The sequence below is a fragment of the Botrytis deweyae genome (genome assembly GCF_014898535.1).
Source record: "Botrytis deweyae strain B1 chromosome Unknown BDEW_006, whole genome shotgun sequence".
Taxonomy (NCBI): Eukaryota; Fungi; Ascomycota; class Leotiomycetes; order Helotiales; family Sclerotiniaceae; genus Botrytis; species Botrytis deweyae.
In genome coordinates, this window is record NW_024066213.1 from 162,343 (window position 1) to 188,401 (window position 26,059).

General features: G+C 40.5%; 6 protein-coding genes across 6 annotated transcripts; 3 read left to right on the plus strand and 3 right to left on the minus strand.

The window, feature by feature from the left end:
- Nucleotides 1-3,248: 3,248 nt before the first annotated feature.
- Nucleotides 3,249-5,597, minus strand: EAE98_003258 (uncharacterized protein; the record flags this gene model as incomplete). The annotated part of the gene is made up of 5 exons (XM_038950878.1): nt 3,249-4,127; nt 4,183-4,418; nt 4,474-4,591; nt 4,680-5,010; nt 5,065-5,597. The coding sequence occupies 5 exons, from the start codon at nt 5,595-5,597 to the stop codon at nt 3,249-3,251; spliced, it is 2,097 nt and encodes a 698-aa protein (XP_038812342.1).
- Nucleotides 5,598-7,376: 1,779 nt separating this feature from the next.
- Nucleotides 7,377-8,891, plus strand: EAE98_003259 (uncharacterized protein; the record flags this gene model as incomplete). Its single annotated transcript, XM_038950879.1, has 1 exon — nt 7,377-8,891. One exon carries the CDS (start codon nt 7,377-7,379, stop codon nt 8,889-8,891), a length of 1,515 nt encoding a protein of 504 aa, XP_038812343.1.
- Nucleotides 8,892-12,852: 3,961 nt separating this feature from the next.
- On the plus strand, nt 12,853-14,702 carry EAE98_003260 (uncharacterized protein; the record flags this gene model as incomplete). Its single annotated transcript, XM_038950880.1, has 4 exons — nt 12,853-12,936; nt 13,008-13,614; nt 13,724-14,244; nt 14,361-14,702. The coding sequence occupies 4 exons, from the start codon at nt 12,853-12,855 to the stop codon at nt 14,700-14,702; spliced, it is 1,554 nt and encodes a 517-aa protein (XP_038812344.1).
- A 678-nt stretch (nt 14,703-15,380) lies between these two features.
- On the minus strand, nt 15,381-17,161 carry EAE98_003261 (uncharacterized protein; the record flags this gene model as incomplete). Its single annotated transcript, XM_038950881.1, has 3 exons — nt 15,381-16,883; nt 16,935-17,014; nt 17,065-17,161. The coding sequence occupies 3 exons, from the start codon at nt 17,159-17,161 to the stop codon at nt 15,381-15,383; spliced, it is 1,680 nt and encodes a 559-aa protein (XP_038812345.1).
- Nucleotides 17,162-20,512: 3,351 nt separating this feature from the next.
- Nucleotides 20,513-21,066, minus strand: EAE98_003262 (uncharacterized protein; the record flags this gene model as incomplete). The annotated part of the gene is made up of 2 exons (XM_038950882.1): nt 20,513-20,861; nt 21,019-21,066. The coding sequence occupies 2 exons, from the start codon at nt 21,064-21,066 to the stop codon at nt 20,538-20,540; spliced, it is 372 nt and encodes a 123-aa protein (XP_038812346.1). The 3' UTR covers nt 20,513-20,537.
- Nucleotides 21,067-22,715: 1,649 nt separating this feature from the next.
- On the plus strand, nt 22,716-25,097 carry EAE98_003263 (uncharacterized protein; the record flags this gene model as incomplete). The annotated part of the gene is made up of 4 exons (XM_038950883.1): nt 22,716-23,261; nt 23,316-23,420; nt 23,474-24,845; nt 24,898-25,097. The coding sequence occupies 4 exons, from the start codon at nt 22,716-22,718 to the stop codon at nt 25,095-25,097; spliced, it is 2,223 nt and encodes a 740-aa protein (XP_038812347.1).
- Between the last annotated feature and the right edge of the window lie 962 nt (nt 25,098-26,059).

Here is a 26,059-nt window from a genome sequence, read left to right on the forward strand (position 1 = left end):
AAAGGATTATTATTAAACTGAAATATATCGATATATAGAATATATAACTATATTAGGAATATTCAAAGGGAAGTTTCTATCTTATATATTTGCTTATAGTAGAGATAATAGTAAATAGATTAATTAAGAATTTATTATAATAAAAATTCAATTATTTTATATCTTTTTTGAATTTACAAAATTTGAATATTAGAATTAACAAAATCAAATAGGAATTTTTCTTTTCAGTTTATATTTTCTTTTAATATATTCGAAATCGAGATTTATTAAATCAATCTGTTTTTTCTTGTTAATTAGCTTATTACTAGAATTAATTATATTATTTTTACTAATAATATTATATTTGTTATTGAGATTATTATTATTATTGATATTAAATATTATCTTATCTTTATTCTTTGAAATAGAATAAATAAACTGTAATTGAGTCTTTGAATTTGTTGTAGGGATATATATTTCAACTTTTGTATATTTAATTATAGAGAATTTAAGGGTAGAAAAGAGTTTCTATTTTTTAATTAGAAAAGGAGGTAATGATTTTGATAAGGGGGGAGAATAAATAAATGATTGTAATAATCAAATAGGGGGAGGAAATATAATTTATATTAATAATAAGAAAAAGTTAAGATTAATAAACTTACTATTTTTTTTAATTATAATTAATATAATCATTATTGTAATACAAACTGATTTCTGATTCGGGATAATTCTCTAAAGAGTATATTAGTAAATTATAATAATATAAAAAGATTAAAATATATTTTTCCAAAAAATACTACAAATTCAGGATTGCAAAGTTCTAATAACCAGATAATCAAAGATCTCAAATATATTAAAAAAGATATATAAATATATATAGTATATTTTCAATATTGAAAAAAAAAGCATTTTTTTGCTTAAAATATTTGTTATACTTTTTATAACAATTAAAAAGAAAAAAACAAATATATTCTATATAGGGAATAGAGTTTTGCACATCTTTATTTTTAAGATTATACTTAGAATCTTTCTATTTGTATTTATTATAAGCTTTATAAATAGGTATTCGAGACTTACTTAATCTAGATATAGAAAATAGATTCATTTGAAGAAAAAAAGATTTCCGATAAGGAATTCTTATTATTAAAAGAAAGATCAGAAAAATAATATTCATTTATATTATCAATAAAGGAATTACTATATTTCATAGGAATAATTATTATATAATATTTATTTACTTTAGTCTAATAATTATAAATAGTTTCAATCTTTTTCAAAAAATTATTATTAAGATTTTATTAAAATTTATTAAAATTAAATCTTATTTATAAAATCCTTTTACTAAAAAACGATTTAATTTTAGTTAAAAACAATAATTGAATAAGAATATATTAAGCATTGGATTTATCAGATCGAATATTATCTTTCAATATATTATATAAGAAGATGATTTTATATCAACTAGAAATATCAATTGAATTAAGGGATTTTTTAATAGGAAAAAGTATATTTAAAAAACATATCAAATTATTAAATATAAAGATTAAAAAAGAAAAACTGTTTTCCTCTTATAATTATTTCGATTCATTATATCCCCTAAAATCTATTGATTTTTATTCAATTTTATTATTATTATAAAAGTATTATATATACAAATCAATTAAATCAATTAATACAAATATCCAGCTAATAACAATTAATATAATTCAGATCTTTTGATATACATTAATTCAAAGAATTAATTTCTTTACTTTAATATCATTACTCTCTTATAAGTTGTTTAAATCAATAATATAATTCACTTTTTTTTTTATAAAAAATTCTATATATTTATATATTTTACATTTTTTTATTTAATAAATAAATTTGCCTAACAAATAAATTCACAACAATTATCCGAATAAAGTATTTACTGATATTTACACTATTTATTGTCTAAGATTTTTTTTTTTATTTATTATATAAATCCCTTAATATAACCGTTAAAGCATTTAGCAATTTAAAGAATATATTACAGAATTTATTATATAATGTAATTTTATAAGTATTAATCTCAATATTCTTTCAGAGTACTTACTTCTATAATTACTAATATTATTTTATTTATTTTATTTGTATATCCTATATATTTAATTAGATGAATACCTTGTCCAATCAGGGTATATAAAGTAGATATAATTATTAGAATTATATCTTAAGTCAATCTAATTTATTATTATTCTATATATCTATTCCCTAATCAAAGTGATTATTAGATATAGCTATTACCTCCGTGATAACTTTTAATAGACTAAGCAAAGTACTTCTTTTTACGCTCAAGTAGATAGCTGTAAATAGATATCAGACCGTTTAGTAGAGAAGGTTACTAGTAGCTGTAAGGTAATAAAGTGAAGTACAAGTAATAAAGCGAGTATTTCAATATATTAGCCTCTACGTAACCGAAAAAAGAGGTGGGTATAGAATATTCTTTTAAAGAACTTCTTTAATAAATTATAAATTCATTCCAAATTGAATATTAGAATATAAGAAGACCAAACAGAAATTTGAGCTTTCTTAATAATTAGAACTATATATATTTAGTCTAATATTGAAAAGAGATTCAAATTATTAAAGTCCTTTTAGATAGTATATACTTAATTTCCATCTCTTTTTTCGGTTACGTAAAGCCCTTCAGACCGCTAGACCCGTATATAATATAATCAATTAATCAAATCAATTCTTCTTTATATATAAATCTTAATATAAGAGATTATAGAAGTATTAATATTTATAGATAAAAGCTTTATCTTTCCTATTAAGCTAGTAAAATCACTATCGCATCTTCTTATATTACTCTTCTTATTAAGATTATCTATTCAACCAAACTTTATAAGTTTCTTTAATATCCTCCGTATTTATATATTTTATATATTTACATAATAGTACTCTTCGATACCTTTATTTATACTTTACTCTCATCAAAGGTTAAGTCCCTTAGATATCGATACTCTTTATAATCAAAAAAATATAATATTAAAATCTTATTTTGAAAAGCTAACTTTCAAGAAGGCTGAATGAAAATGATGTGAAAGCTTGAGAAAAATACTTATTATTAAAGACTACAAATAAATGTTCTATAGGCCTGATACTTGAGAAGGAAGTGAGTGAATGAAGTAAGTCATTCAACTCTTTTTAATCCTTCATGTCCCTTTTACAATCTGAATTCAAGTGCCAACTCATAATTCATAAATATCTTTCTCCCAATGCATCAGAATACCCCGAGGTATCCCTCACTTCATATCAAAGATTCTCCACAAGCCCGCGATTGGATTGATAGTCGCTTGTCTATACAAATCTTTCTTGAAAATATTCTCTCCCAACTTCAGGTGCTCAAAATTTCTTATCTGCCAGGATTTCACTGCCATCATTCCTTGCAGTGCCTCTGGCGAAGTATCTCCTAGTAAAATTCTTCTCTCTTCTTCCGCTTTTGCTTGTTGTTGCATTCTCAAATGCATTTGTTGCCAGTTGTTATAATAAGCTTGGTCGTAATCCAAATTGGAGTATAGAAGATCAGGAGCAAAGTCTTGTGTTGCAGGTGTTGCAAGTCCATAGGAAAACTGTGGATTAGAGGAAGGATCCATTGTGTATCCGGTGCTGTACTGTGCGTTCATGTATTGATTTCCAGCAAAAGGATCATGAGCATTATTTAATACTTGGAAGTTTGTGTCCATTCCGAAATCCTGATCCCAACAACTCAACTCCAATGGATTGATATTCTTTGTGTTTGCTCTCAGAACTTCCAACATCATTCCATATCCTCCATGTCTTATTTGAGTTATTCTCTCTTGCCATGCCACACCCCAAATTCTCTCTTTGTAGGGTGATGGAACCGCTACCATCATATCTATGAACACAACTGCCGATATCGCAAGAGAACATGCGGAAAGAAATGAAGGTAGCCAATCACGTCGAGAACGAAAGTCGGAGGGAGCGAGTGCCAGGTTTTGATATTCTTTGAAAGCTCTGCGCATCGTGCTGCGAGTGGTGCGGATCTTTTCGAGGAGATTAAGAACTGGAATTGGAGCTGGCGGCATCGTTGTTGTGATAAAGCATTTGTATAATTCGCAGCATTCGATCAAAATCCTGCAAGAAGCTTCGAGAGATTTGTTCTAAATATGAGTAGGTCAGAAACATTCCTGAAATAATATGAACAAAGGTACTAACAGGTTGAAGAATAGATTCTTGGTATGTTTGAGCTATTGCCATTAGATCTGAGTATTTCTCGTCGAAGACTCCGGTTGAACGAGCCTGTTCTTGCGCTAAAACGAAATGATCTCTGAATACGGTATTGTCAAAATCGTGATCGAATGCTTTTTCGGCCCTCTCAGCAGAAAACATACGCCAAGTTTTGGTTTTTAGTGTATTCCGAGGAATAGCGCGGAGGTTTTCTTCCACATGTGCTAAGGCTTGATTAGATACTGCATGTTCTAAGGATGATAGAAAGGGAAGCCGAACATGGTAATAGATATAAGACTAGGCTTTCCAAATTTTCCGTTCTCGTCCCTTGAGTGCTTGGAGCGACATTGAAGTTTGACACTCGGATGCAAGAATCACAAAATCCTGATATCAGGTGCTGCCGTGTAGTAAAGTCAGCCGAAGTTCATCAAGAGAAGCTTCCCACAATCAACCAGTGGGTGCTGCGAAAGAAAGATATGATTTACGTTTGTGTTATGCCTGCGGCATCTCCAGCAAAGTGAAGCATCACTTTCCCACCATTCGGAGCCAAATGAAGGTTTTGGAGAAGCAGGATAAGTGAATTCGCGCCGACGCTTGGCATTTGCGACCCTTCTTGGACGTGATGAGTTAGGATCCGGCGACGGGGAAGGGCTGAAAGATTGTTTTCGTTTTCCTTTAGATAATGACGGCGGTAGTACTGGGCCTAGTTGAATTTCCAATGGTTGCGAAAACACATCAACATCACCGTACAGGAATGGGTCATTCACAACTGCCAGAGTTGTGGGATGTGTTGTAGAAGGTTGATAAGAAATCGGTCTTGATAAAGGAGATTAGCCGGAGATTCGTATACCTGGGTGATGGGATACTGACTGTGCATTTTGGACTTGTTGTTCAGGATAGTGAGAATGTGTAGGAGGTTGTCTAAGAGGTAGTAGCTCATCGGTTGCGGATTGTTGAGGGTTCCTCGATTGGGTCTTAATAGATTGATGAGAAGTATCTCTTTGTGTGGGTACTGGTGCTAAGTATTTAAGCGCTTCTGGTAATTGCTGAGGCTTGGGATTTTTCGTTATATTTGTAGGATTGGCGATGGTATGTGAACCATCTAGCAGATCTAGTAAAGATTCCTCGGTCGCGGAGGATCGTTCCAAGCTATTAGGATCACGAGATGATCTCGATGTGTCAGATGCATACTGACTTTCCAGAGTGTTCACCGGTAGCGGTACTATGTATCCGAAGTCAGGGTCGTTATAGCTACTATCGTAATTCCATTGTTCAATCGTGTCGACGATGTTCTGCTGAATTGGACCCTGGAATTCTGAGTCGGTGCCAGGAGCGGGGGCGGGGATGAAAGAGTATTCATAAGGCTCGGATCGGCCTGGCATTTGTCGGCTTCCTCGACTCATAATTTGAAGCCGATATTGGTATGGAATTGATCAATAAAATGTCAATCGTACCAGAGAACCGGCTCATGGCTTCATTTAACTACTTTACGAAGTAATGCTCTGTGGATCAAAGTTGACGATCAAGCGGACCATTAGGTTAACAAGTCCGGTTCAATTTCCGTCCGTCGACATGGATTACACCCAAAAACTAAACGGTGTCAACTCCACAAGAAGCTCGGAGTGTTAGTTGCACACTGATAGCCAATATCGCTGCAGGGGTTTCGATCAATATGATTGCTGCGATGTAATAAAAGGTCGATAAGTACCGAATGCAACCTCTCTACTCGGTACAAGGAACATCCGTGATAGATGATCTTTTCGATTGATGGTGAAATATATGTCCATATACTCGTATATAAAGTTACTTGATGGGGTAGGAGATCGTTCTACTGTGCCTCAATACTCCGGAGCTTACACATGAAGCTCTTGTTCAATATCTAGATGCATGAGAAGTTCTAGACTGGGCAGAGACTCTCTAGAAGTGGCTTCCTTCTACCGAATACTATTTGTTAGTTTCGGTACTTGCGAGAGTATCGATATCTCTGAATCGGAAGAAGAAATAAGGATAAAGCTCATGGTAAAAACAAATGAATATTCTGTTCTTTTTCCGTTTGAGTTAATGATTTTCGGTCACTCCGAATTTCTTGGCATATCACTTTCCCATAATGCTAGTCAATGTAGGTGTTCCTTTTGCCGTGTCTTGTTCCACCACCTTGAAAACCCTTCAAACGGGAAGAACACCAGAATAATAACTAGCTCCCTCCCCACTCTGTACCTAGATAGCTTCTTCAAAATCGATAAAGTATTTCTTTTCGAAAGTCGATATTTGACAGTTCCGTTGTCAATGGATGATTATCAATATTACCTGTTCTCATATTTTCATAAAGGTTCGACACTTCTTTACCCCTTCATCAATCTTCGCAGAAGCGATAATCCGAGCAACAACTTCAAACTCTCGGTATTCGTCATTCGATTTAAAAAATCAATAATAAATGATAAAGATAAGCTCAGTCAATACGTCCAATACAAAGTTATCAAGCATGGTGCCTGCTCTGCTCTCTCTCTCTGTTGAAATCAGCTCCAGTCTCCAGAATTGGAGACATCGTTGACATATCCCTTGACGATAGAGATAAGAATTTAATCCCGATGTGCCTAGGTAATCTTTTGAACACAGCTCTAGAAGGATGAAAAGATGAGCAGGTCCAAACAGCACTACATTGTCAGAATAGTTTGATAAATCATTTCATCAATCTTTTAGTTCAGGATATAATCAGAATCTCCATGGGCTCATAATCTATGATGGTGTTGACATCTCTCGATTTAAGACATGTTCTTCAACACTTGTTTGATTTCGAGTCCAAGGTGTTCTTCAAAGATTGTCGATTTTGGCAATTATGATATGCCGGGGTTTTCATTCTGCTGAGTCGGGGTACGTATCGTCGTATCCCACACATATGTGTAAGTATGCACTTACCCCTCATTTGGTATATGATTTTCGTGCTCGGTGTATTACACAGTAGATCCAATCACAACAATGACCTCCATTTTTGCATCATAGCGTCATCATTGAGCGACATCAACTTCCTACAAGAAGAAATGAAAGACGCCTCCAATTGAATGTACAGGTCCTGATGGAATCCAACCATATACAACACATCAAAATCGACAGAGTTCCCTTACTTCTCTCAACTTAGCGAAGAGAGGGTGCTTTTGGGTACATAGCTACGTACGTACGTAATCATGAATCGGTCATCTCAACCCGATCGGTACGCAAGCTCAGCCGATAATGAAATACAAGTCCTGACATTTCGATCCGATGAGCCTTCTGATCCTCGCAACTTTTCTTTCTGGAGAAAATGGTCTATTGTGGGCAGCATCACATTGATCGATCTAACAGTCTCTTGGGGAGCATCTGGATACTCACCAGCACAGGAAAATCTTACCCGGTCCTTCAATGTCAGTTCTGAAGTTGGAGTATTGGGTCTCTCACTCTATATCCTCGGTCTAGCATTGGGACCGATGACATTTGCACCTTTATCCGAATACTATGGGAGGTCTTATCTATACATCATTCCTTATGGAACATTCCTTCTATTTCTGCTTGGGACAGCACTCGTACAAAATATCGAAGGGTTCCTTGTTTTAAGATTTCTATCAGGTCTCTTTGCTAGTGTGACAATTGCCAACTTTGGTGGAACAATAGCTGATCTCTGGCCAAGAGATCAAATAGGGCCAGCGATGAGTATTTTTCTCTGGGCCGCAGTATGTGGGAGTCCTTCCGGATATTTCTTGATGTCTTTCGTTGCACAAAGATATGGCTGGCGAGAAGTTTTCTGGGCTTTGCTAGGGATCTGTGGAGGATTCTGGTTGATACTCGTGGTGGTACTTCTTGTTTTTGGAAATGAGACGAGACGTTCAGTGATTCTGCGAAGACGTGCGAATCGACTGAATAAAGCTGCTGGAAGAATCGTCGCCACGGTACCCATGGAAATGCAGAGCAAGTCTCTGGGACAATTATTTAAAAACACCCTTTCTCGACCTTTCCGCTTTCTAGCAACAGAGCCCGTGATCATCTTTGCAGCGCTCTACAACGGTTTCTTGTACGGACTTTCATTTCTCTTCAACAGTGCTTTCAATCTCGTATTTGGCAAGATGGGTTATGGTTTCGGTATAGTCGGTGTTGGTCTTTGTTTTCTTGGACTTATCGTCGGCATCAGTTTGGGTCCGTTTATCAATATATGGCAAGAAAACCATTATCAGAAACGAATTCGTGCAGCTGGAACAAGGGAAACGCAATCTGAAGAGGAGCTTGATCCTGAAAGATTCAAGAATATACCAGAAGCACGAGTCCAACTGAGTAAACTTGCTGCTATTCTACTACCGATCAGTCTCTTCTGGTTCGCATGGACTTCGCCACCTCAATACCATATTCACTGGATTGTACCCATACTTGCTACCACTTTATTTGGGTATTCTTTCTGCACACTCATTTTGATGACTTATCTTTATGTTGAAGATAGCTACATGGTATTTTCAGCAAGTGCTTTAGCTGGCGTGGGATTGATACGAAATTTGGCCGGTGCAGGATTCCCTTTGTTTGGGAAACAGATGTTTCTGAATTTGGGATATAATTGGGCGGGAACAATATTAGCATGTTTAGCTGTGTTATTGGTCCCTATCCCTTTCATCTTGGAGAAATATGGCTATAGACTTCGAGCGAGGAGTTCGTTTGCGCGACAGCATATGGATAATTAAGATTATGATGATGAGATGAGAATAGGGATATAGGGATATAGACAGGAGCATAAGGATAGATGTCATTTTCATTTTTCAATATCAGTATGGATACGAAATTTCAAAGCATGCGCTCTTTCTATATTTGATTTCTCTTTTCCATTTACCAATACACACCAGCAGGCTCTTTTCATCCCTGCATTCATTGCTTTGTTTTGTTAATCGATGATGTGTAAGCATATTATCAACACTACGCACTCGAGCTCATCAGATTCGAGTTTCCCATCTCGATAATTTAGTCCTGTACGATCATGAGCTCTTATTTCATCTCAATTATATGTTTGATCTACACGATAATAATCCTGTTGCACGAGCCATGATCCAGGATTTCTAGGTCCCACTTGGAAAACTGGGTAGTCTCGGATTCAACAGCGAGATGGATACATTATCAGCAGTCAATTCGATCGAGGTTTACATAAAAACTATCTGTATACAAAGTTAGCTATAGATTACTTTATGTCGAGAAAGTATCTGCGCTTGATGTTACAGATGAATATCTCAACATCCATCTGCGGATATAGATGATGAGACCTGGACACGAGGATTGAAAGAAGGGTGGAAAGATTCACGATGAAATTTTGAGATTTGATTTTATTTTTAGTATCTAGACACTCAGAAAGCTGTATTGGGTCGAGTCTGAAGAGGAGTTTTCTATTCTGAGGAAACCTCATACTTGGTTCCTTACTGAGTGTGTCTCGTCCAGGTGCGTCCGCCAAACCCAGCTACATCACTTCACCTAAGAGTCGGATCTTTAGCCACATACATCTGTCACTGAAGGTTCGATGTACCGATATTACTTTTAGGGCATTCAAATTCCATACAACTTGTGTCGAAATATTCATTTCTGGCCTCAATCGCGATAGTGCTCGATTGAGGCATGAGCGCTCACATGTTGCAATGAAGAACAGGTCCTTCTTCACAGCAGCCAGAACGCGAACTCCTGGTTCATCCTAGTCAGTATCTTCGCTCAAGCTGTACTACTCGTGAAACACTGGAAAATTCACACTGTTGATAACAACTTTAGCTTGGTCTCGAGCTATAGAACCATAGGTTTCGTCGACAAAGGTTTTCATTTTTGTCAGTATCACATGTTGCATATAAAGTGGATAGAGACCTACTCATCTGTCTTGAATACGAACGGCATAGCATTCCCTACATAAGAATTGTGCGATCTTTACAATAGAATCCTCATGTTTTGATGGACTCGGAGAATGAAGAAGTGCATCTAGAGCATCGCAATTAGCGCTCATAAATCCAATTTGCTCCTCCTTAGACATGCGAAAATGATGTTTGGTTTTGAAGTCTTCAATCATTCTCGGAGGACCGATGGATAGGCTGAGAAGATTATGGTTACAATAGAGCTTTTTGTATCGCCTACATCGGCTAATAGTCCGGAATCCGGATGAAAATTAGCGGCATACGGCATATGACGGTGAGTGGAAACTTACCAAACCCAACCACTCCCCCGTGAGATTCTAGCTTCGATTGTAGAAAAGAACCCACTTGATCCATCTGTTTAAGATCAAGGACTTAATTATACTTTCAGAAAGATAGAAGTGATCTATTCAACTAATTAGTTGATCAATCCACACAAGCGAGATTCTTAATGACCTATCCATGAAACTTCCAACATCGAATAGGGAGAGGCACTAGGAACTCCACCACTACTCTTACCACTACTCAAATCGATTACTTTCCTATGATACTTCTCTGCATTTTCATCCCATTGAATCGCATACATTAAATAAAGTATGCAACTGAAGAGAAAGTGACGCCATCATCAATCCACATCCATCCAAACGATGAACCACATGATCAAAATCAATTTAGCCCGCAAAAGCTTCCGCATAATGAACAAGTGTTATTTTCGAGTACCGTACAAGATCTCAGGACGAAACTTAGTCAGTTTAGCCTTATTCAACGTCATGAGAACATTTCGTCCAGGAAATTTGTGCTCTAAAATATAGTCTTCTCATTGTTCGAGAAGAGCGATAGGACCAGAATCTCAAATCCAACATGGACAAGTACCTTTACGTCCCATGCTCGCAACTCTGTTTTCAGAATCCTTCAACTCTCTTAATTCGCAAGGCGATATCGTCTCCAAAATGAGGACTTTGAATTAGTATCACTTGAATGCCAGAGTAGCAGCTGCAGTACTCGAACCATCAATCTTCAAAGTACAAACTATCCAACCACCTTCCATCTAATATTTCCTTTTCGAGTAATTATTAAAAATAAGAGGGAGGGAACACGAGGATATGCTTTCCATCGCCACCAGGCCTGGCTAGCATAGATCGCTATGCTAAACCGTATATCGAGGGAGAAAGAACCAATGGATTTTTGATCCTCTAGTTTTCGGGGGGCTAGTTGTCTGATTAAAGCTTTGGAATCGTTGGCGATAGAGTGGAAAGGGGGGTTGATGATGTTTTGAGATGGGTTTTCGATTTGGGTGTTGTGAGTGAGACAAAATATCGGGTTTCAGTGTAGCTGTGTCAAAGCAGATGTCAGTTGAAAGTAGATATCGTGGTTGAATCAGAAAGTCTTGGTGACTACTTTGAAAGTTTAAATACACCTCTGCTCGGAGAAATTGTAGGGGATTATAAGTTTGTGGATAGCAATATTGTACTATACCAATATAGTATCATAATATCAAACATCACCATCTACTCCCACAAGCCCATCGATTCTCCTCTCCAAATCATAAATACCTCACCTGCAGTTTCTCCCAGTTCCCCGTTATAATCCCCCCCTCAATTCATCCAATTCACCACCACGAACTACCTCATTTCCAGCTCCAAAATCGGGGACTCCCATGATCGATCAGCCTCGTAAATTACCTTTACAAATTCCCACATCTTTTACTTTCTCAAAAGTTTCAAGATTATTATATCTCTATCTCCATTTCTATCTCTATTTCTATCTCTATTTCTATCTCTATTTCTATCTCTATTTTTATTTCTATTTCTATTTCTATCTCTATTTTTATCTCTATTTCTATTTCTATCTCTATTACTATTACTTCATCTCTATCTCACATCCAACTCCAAACTCTCCTCCCCCCTTCCCTCCCCACCTCAACTCCAACAAAAGCAATTACATTACTCATCTATCGAGTTAACAATAAATCATCTAATCACAACAAGTTACCTACCTAATTATAATTTGCGACATCAAGAATACTTATTATTATCATTATTCAGATACAGATACAGATACAGATACAGATTCAAATTCAGATATACAAAAACACAGTATCCCGAGGTCTTCAATAGAAAGGATACCTTTGAGTGATCTTAGTGATTAATTCTATGTAGGTAGGTAGGTAGATAGGTAGTTATTAGTCTTTGTGATTGAAGTACCTAGTTAGGATTGGAAAGTAAATAAGCACCTAGCAAATAAGTGAATAAAACATCTATCTACACTCGCCATCCATCCATCCATCCATCCATCCATCCATCCATCCATCCATCCATCCATCCATCCATCCATCCATCCATCTTCTCCCAGAATTCACTCCGCAAAGCTCCAAAAACTCCAGCTCATTGAGCTAAGGAATAGTGAATATACCAACCCTCCAGGGCTTAGTCTAATTTTCTCAACAAGCTTACCTAGTTCATCTACCTAGGTAGCCGGAGGTAGCTTAAAAGTTCTCTATATTTCGAATCGAGAGTTGGAAGAGAGTAACTTGTAAGGTTACGACGTTTTTTATATCTATCTTGAAAAATATCCTTGAAAGATCTCCTTCTTGAAAGATCTCCATTTTGAAAGCTCTCCATCTTGAAAGCTCTCCCTTTTGAAAGCTCTCCATTTTGAAAGATCTCCATTTCAAATTTGAACTCGACAACTACAGACTTAGTCAAGTTTCTAGAAATATCCTTTATACTTTATACTTACCGTCACGATGGGTTTTCTACCTCTCAATATGGATATGCCATCTCTCCTCGGAACCAATATCTGGATTCAAATGTTCACCATCAGCAGTCTCTCAATCCTCGTTTTGATCCTCGTGAGTTTTCCATTCCCATTCCCAAAAAGAGAGAAAAAAGAAGAAAAAGCTACTCCTAACACCCCATCTAGTATTCCACAACTTCCACCCTCTACAACCTCACCCTCCACCCACTCACCCGCATCCCAGGTCCCCTCCTCTGGCGCGCCACCCGCCTCCCCTACATCCTCTCTCTCCTGCGCGGCAACCTCGTCATCGACACCCGCAGCCTCCATTCCCAGTACGGAACCATCGTGCGCACCGCCCCGGACGAAGTATCCATCGCGCACGAAGACGTCTGGCACGATGTATTCAGCCCCGTCGGGGACCACAAGCCCTTTCCCCGCGATCCGGTATTTTTCAAATCGCCCCCCGGACAGGCGGAAAATCTCATCACGACGGTGGATGCTGAGATTAGCATGCGCATGCGTCAGGTACTCGGACCGGCGTTTACGGATCGCGCGGTCGCGAGACAGGAACCGGTTTTGCAGAGGTATGTTTCGTTAATGGTGGACAAGATGCGCGCGGAGATGCAGAGACCGGAAAATGCGCGCATGGGCGCCCGCATCAATGTGGTGGATTGGATGAATTGGTGGTCCTTTGATGTTATTGGGATGTTGGCGTTGGGAGAGTCGTTTGATTGTTTGAAGGAGACGGCGAATCATCCGTGGGCGGTCTTGATTTTTAATGCGATTAAGAGTAAGTTCTCACTCATATCTCGTTCCCGATCATCCAGTCAAAACTCAAAACATCAATACTCGAGTGCGATTGCGATTTCGATTGCTATTACCATTGCTAATATGAACAGTGATGGCCCTCGCAGCCGTCACCCAATATTTTCCCGGTCTCGACTCGCTCATCCTCAAACTGCTTCCCGCCAGCACGCGCAAGATGCAAGAAGATCACTTTGCGTACGCTGCGGAGAAAATCCATCGCCGTCTGCAGCGTCCCGAATCGGCAGAAGGAGATTTCATGACGGTCATGCTTGATCCGAAGAACAATCCCGAGTTTTCCAAAATGAGCATGCCTGAGATCGAAAGCACAACTGCTCTCTTACTGCTCGGAGGGAGCGAGACGACGGGGACTACGATTTGTGGAATCCTCAACTGTTTGGTGCAAAATCCGCAGGAGCTTGGGAAATTGGAAGCGGAAGTTCGCACGATTTTTGAAAAGGAAGAGGATATTACATTAAGTGCTCTTCAGCAATTACCATTTCTGAACGCGGTAGTGAACGAAGGTTTACGAATCTGCAATCCCGTTTCGGGAGGACTTCTTCGGGTCGTTCCTCGTGGCGGCGCAACTGTTTGCGGATACTTTCTTCCTGAAGGCGTGAGTATTCTTGTCTTTTCTTGTCTCAGCTTCCCTCAGCTTCCCTCACCTCCCCCAAACTCTCCATCCACATCCACATCCATCCATCCACACAAACTGACCCCCCATCCCCCTAGACCCACATCCAATGCAACACCATCGCCATAGCGCTCAGCGAGCAAAACTTCCACCACAGTCTCCAATTCCTCCCGGATCGGTTCCTGCCCGCGCACCTCCGGCCCCGCGAATACGCCCACGATAATCGGCACATCCTGAAACCGTGGGGCTTAGGTTCGCGCGTGTGTTTGGGACGAGCCTTCGGACAGGCCGAAGTGCGCCTGGTGCTCGCGCGCCTGCTGTGGAATTTCGATCTGCAGAGCGCGGGCGGGAAGGGCGTGGATTGGTTGGCGCTGAAGAATTATATCGTGGTGCAGAAGGAACCGATTTGGGTTACCGTTAGGGAGAGGGAGAAGATGTGAGGTGAGGTGATGTGGGGAGCGAGACTGGGATGGGGCTCTGTGGTTAGGCCTGGATGTGGAATTTGGGAGATGGTGCGAGAGACTGGTATGCTGCAGTATGTCGGGAGGCTCTTTTTTAAAGACCTTAATTATCTCGGTCTAGAGCATTTTTCTGTCCACTGATGAGGATTGTGGACTTCCTTGGTGGTATTTAGATGCATAGCAATTCTTACGTTCATGTCTAGACAAAACTGGTCAGCTAAATAGATCATGATCCCATATTCCCGTATTTCAAAGAGTGACATCACGTTGTATCACATCTTTACCGACCCCCTACCAAATAACAATCTTTCCTTGTATAAGATTTTCCTAGTAATCTTTACTAAAGACGAATACACAGATTCAAACAGCCAAAGCTCCAGGTCATGCAAGTGATTCTAGTTTGAAGCTTTTAAAAGATTCATAAGTATGTTCACATTTCCTACTAAATGATACTTGAAAAAAAGGTAGCCACCTAGCAGCCCCCTATGCCTAAACTATGTGTGTAACCAAAACCGCCGACCCCAACCCCTTCGCCCATCCATTCCCATCAATTCACCTTGATATTTGTTTTTCCACTGTACTTTCTCTAGTAAGTCGACAAACAACAAATCAACCATTCGTTTAATCATTTCATAACAAGTCGTGCAGCCATTACTCTCAAATCGCGTTCTCTCCAATACCACCCAACCTACTCCTTAAATCTCCAATGTAATCTTGTTGTTGCTGTTGCTCCATCTTTGCCGCCACAAGCGCAATCAATGCGGCGCCGACACCAGATCCATCCTTGGCGATACCAATTCTGATTCTTCTCTCGCCGGCAGCTCCAATACCATCCATAGCTCTCAAAGCTTCTCTCATATGATCCTCGAATCCTGGGTAGAACTCAACAAGAGAACCGTCCACACCAATATCGATAACGTCTTCCTCGTTGACAGCTAAGCCTGCTGTGTCAGCGAGTTTGTTGGCAGTAGCTGATGCTGCATCGGCAATCTTCAAATCCTTGACATCTTGAATGATGGCAGCTGTTGATTTTGGTCCAGGAGCATCAGATTTGATATCGAGACGACCAGTTTGGAGAACAATGGCACCAATTGCAACAGCGGCTAAACGAGCTGCACGTTTACCAATAGCATGGGCGATTTCCTTGACGGTTTGAGCATCTTCCAATGACGCAGCTGAGACACCGAGAGACTTCTCAAGTTCTTGACGAAGGGCGCGAAGACCAACGCTGTTGTCAGCTTCCGCAATCGAGAGGATAGAACTATCGACGGCCCATTGCTTGTAAAGAGGACCGGCTTCATCGACTGTAGTTGTTGAGCGATAGTCGTTATCTGCGGAAGATTGGTCTCTGAAAAGTGGAATGGTAGGACTCTTGATCATATGAACGAGAACAGTTCTGAGAATTTCACCCAAGAACATGCCAGAAACTCGCTTTTCGAACATTTGAATACCAGGGTTGACACTGTCCTTATCAAGGATTTGATCATAAATGGTATTTGGCAAAACTTTGAGACCATTGTCGAACGAGCCCCATTCTGTGTTGACAACCATTTCACCAGTTGTCTTATCAAAATCTCCTTCCATAGGCTTGGTTAACTTCTCGAGCTTCTCAACATAGGCACCATTGGTACCAGTACCAAAAATTGCTCCGAGTAAGGTCTGAGTCTTTCCAGGTGAGGTATATGCTCTTGCCATCAATGTTCCGACTGTATCGTTTACAAGAGCAGCGACCTTCACTGGCAAGTGCAGTTTATCAATCTCCTTTTGTAGCAATTCACAAACATCTTGTCCAACCGCATCCGCAATATCGAAGCCCTTTGTCCATCTAATCAGAGTTCCTCTGTTGATACCAATTTGGTGAACTGGGAAACTGAACGTGAATCCAAGTCTAAAGACATGTTCATCTCTGAAACCTTCTGGAGTGCTGACAGTATTGCGACGTCTGATGTGGGCCGCGAAATGGTCTTCGTGATGGGTCTTGAGGAAAAGTTCGATTTGTTTTGCCAAAAATGAGAAAAGGTCCGATGCGGTCTTAGCCAACATCAGCTCCCGGGGTATCGCAACCTTTGATTGTGTAAGACTGAATGTGGTATCTCCGTGCAATTGAATTGAGCAAACTCGGAAATTGGTTCCTCCAAGATCGACCGCTAGATATAGTCCCTATTGATTCATCAGCTTTGTGCATAGGAAATGCGGGTCTCCTTCTCCTACCTTTTCCGTTCCATTAGGGACTCCAGTCACGTATGTTGGAATTTGACTCATGTTGGTTGCATTCTTTTCCAATCCCTCATCTATGCAGACGTTAATTTCAATCCATAAACTGGTTGGCAGATTTACATACTCATCTCCGCGACAAATTCAGCAACACCTCGTCGCACATCCTCGTCTGTGTATTCAAACTCGGCGGCAACGCGCTTTGATTCTGCTAACAAAGACATTTTGTGTGGTCTTGATATTGGCGCTTCTGTGGGAAATGGATGTGGTGATTCGCAAGTTCCCTGATCCAAAACGTTGGCTCTAGGAGAGTACGATGTTGGTGAATAGGGATGGAGAGATGCCGAATAAAGCGGAGGGGTATCAGTGAATAAGAATTGGACAATCTACGTATAAAGAATTAGTAACAACCAACAGAATGCAATAATGGCTCGTGATCGATTTACCAAGGCAATAACCACAAAGGTCACGGAGGCTAAATGGATGAGGCTGATTGGATTTGGTCTCGAGACTTTGTGAGGTTTAAATAGGTTGGATTCTTTAAAGGATGTCGGTGTTGGATTTGTTGATTGAGAAGGAGTTTTAGGAGAAAAGAAGTGAGCAAAAAGAGAAGAAGAAGGAACAGGAGATTGAGAATATAAATCGGAAGTGAAAGGAATCTTCTTCTGTTTAGAATTGAAGTTGGTGGGCGGGTCGCCCTTTCCAATTGAGGACGTAATTTTGGTTAGGATGGGGGAGTTTATGGCCAACTTGGCGGGAGGCGGGGCAATTCAGAATCTCAGATATCTCGATTACACGCTCGTAACACAACCAAAGCCTGGGAAACTTTGGAGGGGCAGAGTTGGGAGTCGGGACCCAAGATATCTCCACTTATTTGAGAGGGATTCGATGATTCGATTGGTTAAAATCAATAAGGCCCTCTCCAAAAAAGGGCCGTCTAATGCGGTGCTAGTTGTGTTACTTTGAACCTCTTTCCTCCAAGGAACAAAGGAAGAAAGGGAAAAAAAATGCACTCGAGGGGGGAAGGGGAGGGGAGGGGGGTGAAAATGATGATGATGATGATGCTGTTTCTGTAGAAAAACCCTCCTGGAAAAGGATTAGTTCAAACTCCAAGGGGTTGAAAAGTCAGAGTCTCAATTCATGAATGGTCAAAGGTAGATAGATAGATGCGTATAATGTATCGAGCAGTGAGAGAAAGAGAGAGAGAGAGAGAAAGCATTCGATGCATTAACAAGCAAGAGTCGATATAATTGGATCTTGGATTGGTACGAGTGTGGTGGGTAGGTAGGTAGGTATGGATGGATGATGGCTATTTGATATATTAAATTCGATCGTATTATCGTGTGATCGGTAGTCAGATTTGGATGAATGCTGCAGATAGATTTGATGGATATCTGTCGAACTAGAAGAGTGTATTGTCTGTATGCATGTACTCTCGTGCAGTAAGTAGATAGATGGCAATGCCGAGTATGATAAAGATTTCGTAATGAAAGCTGTGTTCTCCTGTGCTCTCTGGTGCTCTCTCACTCGCTCCCTCTCTCTTGTCTGGGAACCCCAAATGATGGTGGAGGTAGTGGATGCGATGCAATTGAATGGTCCTTCCTTGCTTTTTTTTAATGAGGAGAGAAGAATGATGGAGTCTCCGAGATTTCGCGGAGAATAGAATCTTGCTTGCAGACCGTGGGAGAATCCGTTGTTATTCCGTTCGTGGAGAAGAAAAAAGTTTGAAAATTCGTTGAATGGGATAGAAGTATTGTGACGTCGTAGTATGCAGTCGATACCTCAAGAATGGAGCGAGAAAAATCAAAGACACGAATGGGGAAGCTTGATTGATGCAGGGGAAGAAGGGAAGCTGCTTTTCTCCCCTCGGTCAAATGATATCTTGGATTAGTATTGGACAGCTGTTGATATCGATATCATAGAAGTTCGAGACCTTTTGCCATGCGCATCGACCCCTTCATTACCATCGCCAAAGAAAGATTATGATGTTTTCTTCAAATGGTAACGGTCCGCAGTGTCCCCTGTATGTAGTTTCTTGTCTTGATTTCGATTCTGATCCTGATTCTGATTTTCTTCTTCGCTTTCCTTTATATCATCAGGACTGCTCGTAGATTTGGCTGATCGATCGAATACAAGTGGCTGGTACGATGGTGACTTCTCAAGTTTCGGTTGTGCTGTAACGTGTACATGAACATTAACCACCACGTTTGGATGAAAGGAAAGGATATGTACAGAAACGTATTTCAAGATGATTCCTATACACATTTGAAATGAATGGTACTGGTACTTGTGCTTTAAAGATCAAAATGGAGTTTACTACATATACAATTTTACATTTTCTCGCTGAGGATGCACCGGAGCAGTTAAGTACGAAAGATGGGGAAGTGTGCTGAGGAGGTGCCTCCATTCACACCTGGACGGAACATCAGAGCTCAGATTCAAGTGTATGGAAACTGTCGCATCTGTCAACTGATTCACGAAGTTCCCCAGGAATTCATCAGAAATATGATGTTACTTTGTTTCATCAATACATCGCATAATAATTTCTAATTAGAACATCGGCGATACAAGATCCCAATGAACATGAATGATATAGAGAAGTTGGGATAACTTGATGAGAATACCTAGGCCTATTCCTCTCGAGTTTGTGTTTCTATATAGTAATCTTACATGTATCTATCTTGCTGGACACATATTTCAAGCGCTATTCAGATATGTCATCTTAAAATCGACTTCAAGACTGCCTCGACACTCTGCTGACCGTTTCACTCTGGATCAGTTCTGATCACTAACATTGAGGCGTACACCCCTCAAACTCATGTTGATCATCCCGCAGTTCATGTTACACTACCATATATGTTGATCATGGCTTTCTGAAAACAACAATAATTAGACGCCAGGTCAGGGGTAAAATGCAGATCGTGAATCGTCAGCAAGGATCAGATATTCATGGAGTTACAGGTTGTTCAGATCGCATTGCACTGTTGCCATGTCTGGTTTCTAGCATAGGTATCGGTATCGATTTGTGTCTCGTAAACATCACAGATTTACATATATCCGTCGTCTAATTCTGCCGAAGGTACGAAGGGAAAATCCTTTCTTTCCGTTCCGTACATAAAGTGAACATGTAATACGTTACCGTAATCCCAAGGTGTACTGGAGGTTTGCAGAAGAGTCATTGGACTTCCTCATTGGATTCGATCGTGAATACCCTTTCTTTGTTGCAGAAGTAAAGCATCAAGCAAACATAAAACTGCTTCAAGTCTTACGACGTAGACGGATGCCGGTTTGCCGAAAGCTCGCTCTCCTGTAAAACCCTACGGGTTGAGAATTGATTGCGCCGCTCCCGCTGCCGATTTCCGAAGGTCGGTTCAGAAGGACATTCTGATATCACACTCCCAAGTGATACTATACGATACCGATGATAAGGGACCTCTCGCATCGTTCATCTCCTTGCGAAAAGCGCCTTGGTTATTCCTGGTGGGCAGGATGGGTTGGTTGTGGATGAAATTGCCATATGATGTCAAAGAAATATGAAAGAGATGTTAGATTCACTTCATCTGATATTATCCTCTTGCCAGCTCGTGCTCGTGTGTATTTCTATTTAGTGCTTATCCCACGTGCTGATGATTCCCACTTCTTATGCTCGCCGTCGATTCTTTGTTGTTCATGCACGCGCTGAGAGTTCGTATGATTGCCAATGAAAGATTTGAGATTCATGTAAGATTTGGAACGCATTAGAGTGAAAGATTTCACATCCAGGTTTTGCATCGGCGAATCCAAACAATTCCTCCTTGATGCTTCAGAGCTTTCTTGTGTGTAATCATCCAAGGTTTGATATTTGACATCTCCTAGTACACCAATCATGTAAAATGTCAGGGGAGAGTATATGAAGTTGGGGGCGGAAAACCAACACCTTGGGTTCTAGATGGTTTCGTAAATTGGTTATAAATTATAATGTATCCAAAATTGCAAGGCCAAGACTGAGACTGAGATTTCAAAAACGGTGAGAAGATTGAAGGGTGGGAAAGACCTACAGACCTACAGACCTACAGACCTACAGACCTACAGACCTACGTACTTGGACCTGCAAGGAATCCCAAAATGCTTTCCTTTGTATTTTTGACATTTTGACATTCTGACATTCTGACATTTGACGGTGAAGGAATTGAATAAAGTCTTGGAATCAATCTTCTCAAGGCAGATCGTCCCGAATGATAGAAAAGGGAAAAAGCCCAACTTTGCATTGCCCAACACAAAGTATATTTCTCTCTCTCCATGGCAGGACTCAAGGCTGTGCCTCGATGTGCTTAAGTAATGTTACGGACGGACGGGTAGCTGGGGAGATTTCCGGTTTGGATTCCTTTTGAGAGGTAGTAGGTACGCTCGGTACGTGAGATATATTCGATGTATCATGTATTAGATGTTTTACTTCGTAGATGTATGCTGATGAGGCTGAGTATGGTTTTATTTCCTCCATGTTTTATTTCCTCCATAAAGCCACCGGTGTACTAGGTAGGTTCACATGTATTATGCATCAATACTGGCGTGGTTGTGCTGTGCGACCAAAAAAGAAAGACCCCTCGTTCGTTACAAATCTCTATTCCTACTTCAGAAAGGGTAGAAGAAGGGAATCCGTTTCTGCTGCAACCATAATATATATTATATACCTATATATATATATACGATACTAATCCATCTTCTTGTGAATGCTTCCCAAAGTAAATTATTATTTATATCGCTTCCTGCTGTTTGGAAAAAGGACATATAATCTCGGACTGCCCGGATCTGTTGACGGTTTGATGTGGCTGCCCCCTTTTACTCCTCTTGTTGCTTTTCTCTTTCAATCGTGTCTCTACTTCTGTACACTCCGTCGGGATGCATATCTCGACACATACAAGATAAACCAGCAAGCAATCCTTACTCACCCACGATCAAAGAACAAAGCGAGCCTGAACCCGCATAAAACCTTAGTTGACTTATGACTGCTGTCAGCATACCATTGAGAAAGAACACATTCACTCTTTACTACCTGCTTCCCCCTCGCCCTCCATTAACCTTCCACTTTCATCGATTCATTCCACCCATTCCATCTTCTCCTCGACCAACAACAACCCATCCCATAATCCATCACCCAATACCACCCACTACCACCCAACCCAACCTTACTCTCTTTACCTTATTTGACCTCTACCTTACTTGACCTCTACTTTCCAAAGTTACACTTCATACCTATAGGTACGTCTTGCCTCTTTATCCAATCTTTCAATCTCTCAATCTCTCAATCTCTCAATCTTCCAATCTTTCAATCTTTCACTTCACTCAATTCGTGGTTCGCATCCATCCCCATCTTATCAACCGACCGACCTACCCTCGAGCTACCTACCAAAATCTCCATTTTATTCATCACGTACACACAAACTCCACTCGCTCACCCACTAGTCCTCAATAATCATTCATACCTACCTCCAATATTACCATTTGGCTCAATAGGACTTTATCTTTTTTTTAATACCCCGTTCCTGCAGATTTCATGTCATCCGTACACTTTGCACGAGAAATCCTTCCGACCAGGTCAAAAAGAATTTCGATCGACTCAGCCCCAAGTCGCTAGGGAACTAGCGACAAGTCAATAGGTTGGCTGACACCGGCGACTGGATATCCCATCGCATTTGAGATACGATTACGATACCATTTCATTCCTCCTCCGTCCTTCGCCTTCTACGACTTGGACTTCTTTGAGAAGTTTTCTTTAAAATACCACCCTTCGTAGACCTTATGAGTTCTATGAACGCCCGCTTCAAAAGCCTTGGGTTCGGTTCCAAACGTAAATCAAGTGCAAACAATATCTCAACCTCCATCCCGCAGAACCCCACTTCCACTTCCTCGTCACCACAACTCGCGCAATTACCCGGACAGCCTGCCCCTACGACACAAACTGCCTCCTCTTCCACGGCAAGCTTACCTATGAATCATCAGGGAGGTGCTGGCGTAAGACCGCCCAGCTACTCTAATCAATATACTCCTGTTGGGCGCACGACGTCTCCCATGGCTCAAGGTACTCCACGAACCCCTCCTACACAGATGATGGGCGGACCACCACCGATTAACACGGCAGCGACCGGCGGCTATCCTCCTCAACAAGGAGGGATGGGAGGACCTCCTCCTCCAGCTGGGCCACCTCAATACAATCATCCTCCTCAGTATGGTGCGGGAGGAGCACCGATGCAAGCTGCCGGCCCTCAGTATGGAGCAAGGAATAATGCGGTAGAGGTCGAAGGCGCTGGTAAGAGTAAGGCACAGCTCATCGTCGGAATAGATTTTGTAAGCATATCATGATCTCTCCTGGAATTCGCATCACTAACTCACGGCTATCAGGGCACGACTTTCTCAGGTGTAGCCTTCGCTTTCGCGACCAACACCGAGGCAAAAGAAGACATCATCACCGAATGGCCTGGAGCGGGATCATACACAAAGCAAAAGGTGATATATGTAAATTGGCTGTTGAAGGTTCATAAATATGCTAACATCTTTAGATTCCCACCGTCCTTTACTATGATCAATACCAGAAAGTCGTCGGATGGGGTCCTGATATTGCAGATGCTTTGGCACCAACTGGTTACCCAAAGCCAGGTGTTCAAAAGGTAGAATGGTTCAAGCTTCAATTGATGCTATCCGGAAACACATATATCGATCCCATCAACCTTCCTCCCCTTCCACCAGGAAAGTCCGAGATCGACGTCGCAGCAGATTATCTCTTCAAACTTCGACAGGCAATGAGAAATCAATTACAAAAGACTTTAGGAGAGGTATTTAATCGGGAAGAAAGGAATATTCGATATTACCTTACAGTCCCCGCTATTTGGAATGATGCTGGAAAAGCTGCAACCCGAGCTGCCGCCATTCAGGCTGGATTCTTGAGGGACGAGAATGATAACCGATTGACACTGATCACAGAACCCGAAGCTGCTGCTTTGTTTTGCTCAAAGGCTGGTCTCTTGAACCTCAAGATTCATGATGCGGTACTCATTGTTGATTGTGGTGGTGGAACTGTCGATTTGATTGCATATGAGGTTGAGGAAGAGTCGCCATTCACGGTTTCCGAGTGTACGGCAGGATCTGGTGATTCTTGCGGGTCTACTGCACTGAATCGAAACTTTAGTAATATCTTACGAACCAAGATCCGAAAGATGAAGTTACCCGAAGGTTCAAAGACAGCGGGAAGAGTGTATGCAAAGTGTATCATGGACTTTGAGAACAGAATAAAGGCAGATTTCAGAAATAACAATCAGAAATGGGCAGTGGACGTGGGCATTGAAGCAGAGTTTCCCGAGGCAGGAATTGAAGAGGGATACATGACTTTCACCAACGAAGAAATTCTACAATGTTTTGAGCCAGTCGTCAACCGAATTCTGGAATTGGTTCGCAACCAAATCATTGCTATTCAAGCACAAAATCGAACCCTTCAAAATGTCTTGGTTGTTGGTGGTTTTGGTGCATCTGAGTATCTTTTCCAACAGATCAAACTTCATGTACCACCTCAGTTCCAAGCCAAGGTAGTGCGTCCTATGGATTCAGTAGCGGCTATTGTTAAGGGTGCCGTTACTGCTGGTATCACTGAAAGAGTCATTACATCCCGTGTAGCTCGTCGTCATTACCTCATGGCAACTCTGCAACCTTTCAAGGAAGGACATCATCCAGAAGCTTACCGTGTTCCATCCTTGGATGGTAAGGATCGATGCAAGTTTACTCGTCAAATTTTTGTACAAAAGGGACAAAGAGTCAAGATTGGTGAGCCAGTCAAGGTATCATTCTTCAGACAGGTTGCACCGGGAGCAACTCTGATGTATGAGGATATCTTGTATGCTTGTGATGATGATGTTTGCCCGGAATACACAAAAGATCCACGTAAGTTTCTTTGTAAACAGGTACATCATAGTATTTACTAACACATCAATAGGTGTCAAGGAAGTTGTTACTCTTACCTCGGATCTCTCTCGCAAGAACCTCGAAAAGGACTTCGAGAGAATGGATACCCCACAAGGCACATTCTACCGAGTGTACTTTGATATCTACCTCACCCTCGATGGATCCGAATTCAATGCAGAACTTGTTTGCCAAGGAGAAGTCATGGGTCGTTGCACTTCTAGATTCAGATAATCTTTCCTCTCCATCAACCATAAAAGAATAATAAGGATTGGATTCGACGAATTTCTTTTTTTTTAACTGCTTAGCGTTGTTCGATATTAGGTTACTTACAGTAGCATCAATTTGCGATGCACGGCGCTGGAGTGTAAGGAAGCAATTTAAGATTTGGTAGCAGAAAGCACTTCTGCGATGATTTTCATGACAAACTGGGGAGATTATTGAGCAAAGAAGAAGTGCCTGCCTGGGTCGATTGATGGGGAGTGATCAGATCTAAAATTGGTGGTGTGATTTGCATGATGGATGAATGAAAAATAAGTTGTTTGGATCAGATGGGGTTATTTTTTTCTAGCACATTGATGAGAGAATGGATGATTTTTTGCATCTTCATGATAGGGACGAATGGATCCATAGTTTAGAGAGTTGATACGATACCTATTTGCTCATTTTGGTCTGTAGTTGGTGAAAAATACACGACTATTGAAAGATTTGGATTTAGAATTGCAAATGCGATTGGGTGATGTGATATTTGTATAATGATTTCAGTATTTGGGTCTCCATCAAATCCAATCCACCACAGTGGAACTATATATCCTTATACGCCTCGTAGTATCCCTAAGCCTTACGACTAGTCGTCCCTCCCTCGTTTACGCTTGTGTCTCGGTATCGGTGGCACCCGTGAATAGTTTCTTTCCCTTCCTAGTAATCACTATTACACCTGGGCAATTACCGTTCTCTGAAAACCACCCAATTAGACCATCTAAAATGGAAGGCACTAATGCCATCGTACCTGACGTTTTACCACACTAAGTCGTAATCAAAGTATCAACAATAAGTACCCAGATAGATTGGAATGAACCTTTTACACCATGTACATACTCACCAACTATTCATTATTCTTTGAATCTGCTCAATTCTTTACACTCTTTTGAATACACGTTCTTAAACATCCATTCTTTCACCACGCTCTTTTACAC